Here is a 2,401-nt window from a genome sequence, read left to right as displayed (position 1 = left end):
TTTTTTTTTTTTTTATTCCAGTAGTAAATATTAACATTTAAATATATTCTGAGAAGTATTGATTATAAATATGTAAGTATATTCATGAGATAGATATATTTCTGTAGAATAGAATGTATGTGATGTATTGATATAACATATTTTTAGTGAATTAATGAATTATAATAAATAATATTATTAATTTTACTTTCTTTTTTAAAAATGAGATAAAAAAGTTACGAAATAACGAGTAAAAGATATTTTGTTTAATAATCCAGTTAATTTCAATTAACTAATAAATTAAAAGTATTATGAAACAATTCTACATATATTTTTATTACTTAACATAATATTTAAAAAGAAAAAAAAAGGAAATTGGTAAGAATTTTATTCAAAATATAAAAAGAAATTATTTTCATTAAGTGTGACACAAGAAGAATATAGTTGATTCAAATTTCAAATAATATTTATTCTGACATTTCTAAATTATCTTCAGCTTCAAATAAGTCATAAATAAATTGAGCAGAATCAGATATTTTTCTAATTGAATTAGAACAAAGTTCATTAATAATACTTTCCAATCCTGTTGAAACGTAATAATTTTTAGTGTCTAAATCATTTTCATCTCCAAAAACTAATAATAATCTTATTGCATTTAATGCTTCATAAGTACTTTGTGGTGTTTTATCAATGTCTTTTAAGAAATAAGTATAAATCAAAAATAGTTGTTCACAACAAATATATTCTTTCACTTCATCAAATCCATAGAGAATAATATTATTAAATACAAATACTAATGAATCATAATCACTTTGAATATACCACTGAAATGTTGCTAATATTTGAATAAGAACTTTATGGTCATCAATGTATTTGATAGCATTTCCTCCAAGAAGACACAGATTTCCCCAAATAATAAAATATAATTCAAGTGACTCAGTTTCATTTTCCCTCAATAAACGAAGTCTTTCTTTAAAATTATTAAAAATAAATTCAAATGTATCATTATCAAATAATTTTTGAGAATATTTCTGACTTAAATTTGTAACTTGTACAAAGAATGTTAATATTGATTGAGTTAATTGGGAATGTTGTGGGTCAAGTAAAGACGCCAATGTGGGTAATAATTTCTCGTTTGAAAATATTGCTTTTTTCGTTTGTTTTTGTGTAATTAATTGAGTCATTCCATCAATAAATTCATGTGGATATCGAGGTAATCCATAAAATAATACAATAATTGGATGATAGTATTGATATTGATATTGATTTATTATTGTTATTTTTTCAAATATTGAGGCACATGCTTCAACTGTTGGTGTATTGTCAATATACATTTTTAAAGTTTGGGTAATTGTTGGTAATAAATATTGAAGAACATCATTATCATTAAATGCCTTTTTTGTTGTTGCAATATTACTGATAACCCATAATGCATTTGTCCTAATATTTTCAACTGAATGTTGTGTCAATGTTAATATATGATTTAATATTCCTAATGATAATACATGAAATACATAAACATCACTCATAGAAGTAATATTAATAAAAATCCATAAACAAGTTTCTAAACTATCAATACTACTATTTGTATCAACGAGAATTTGACTAATTACTGGAAGACCATGGTAATCAATTAATGTATCAATACAATTACCTTTTGTTTTAACAATGATAAACCGTAATCTTCTCAAATTTTCTTCAACATCCATCCTTTTTTGAAGACATTCAACAACTATTGGAAAATCATTTGTCGAACAAACATCAGGAAGTGAGTGTGGTTCTCTTTTTGTTTGTAATAATTGATCTCTTTTTTTGTTTCTGAGTTGTCTATGTATTTCACTTCGTTGATTACAAATATTAGATAATGATGCAACACTTCTAAAGCTCATTGGACAAATGAAATGAATTTCAGATTCCTTAATCTTCTTTTGGGGTTTTTCCTTCTTTTTTTTTGTAATGAAAAAAAAGTTTTTTTCTTTGAAAGAACTTATTTTTTATTCTTCATTTAATGAACGTTGAACAACAACTTGCTTCTATGTATAATCAAAATATAATGCCAGTTGAACTTAGTGATGATACTAATAATTCTACAACTCAAATTTTATTAAAGTTATATGACCAATGTTGTCCACATTCAAAAGATGAAGAAAAAGATTTTATGACAACAGATATTGTTGTACTAAGAAATACTGCAATTAACTCACTTATAGGAAGAGGTCCAATTACTGAAGAAAAGATTCAACTTGCAATGAAAAATTATTTAGAAAAACAGCATGAATTTTATATTAATTGGAAAGCACAACAAGCTATGAACTATCTCACTATGAACTCTTTTGGTCAATAAACAGTTGATTGAATACTTCGATTATTTTCAATTCTGGTTTCATTACCTTTTCACTAGAAAGTGATATCATGACTCTAA

General features: G+C 24.3%; 2 protein-coding genes across 2 annotated transcripts; one reads left to right on the top strand and one right to left on the bottom strand.

Moving 5' to 3' along the window:
* Window positions 1–446: 446 nt before the first annotated feature.
* ENU1_023910 (hypothetical protein) lies at window positions 447–1,868 on the bottom strand (the record flags this gene model as incomplete). Its single annotated transcript, XM_008857091.1, has 1 exon — window positions 447–1,868. The coding sequence occupies one exon, from the start codon at window positions 1,866–1,868 to the stop codon at window positions 447–449; it is 1,422 nt and encodes a 473-aa protein (XP_008855313.1).
* Window positions 1,869–1,987: 119 nt separating this feature from the next.
* ENU1_023900 (hypothetical protein) lies at window positions 1,988–2,323 on the top strand (the record flags this gene model as incomplete). The annotated part of the gene is made up of 1 exon (XM_008857090.1): window positions 1,988–2,323. One exon carries the CDS (start codon window positions 1,988–1,990, stop codon window positions 2,321–2,323), a length of 336 nt encoding a protein of 111 aa, XP_008855312.1.
* Between the last annotated feature and the right edge of the window lie 78 nt (window positions 2,324–2,401).

The sequence above is a fragment of the Entamoeba nuttalli genome (genome assembly GCF_000257125.1).
Source record: "Entamoeba nuttalli P19 unplaced genomic scaffold asmbl_2421, whole genome shotgun sequence".
NCBI classification, from domain to species: domain Eukaryota; phylum Evosea; order Mastigamoebida; family Endamoebidae; genus Entamoeba; species Entamoeba nuttalli.
This window is presented reverse-complemented; position numbering and strand designations above follow the sequence as displayed.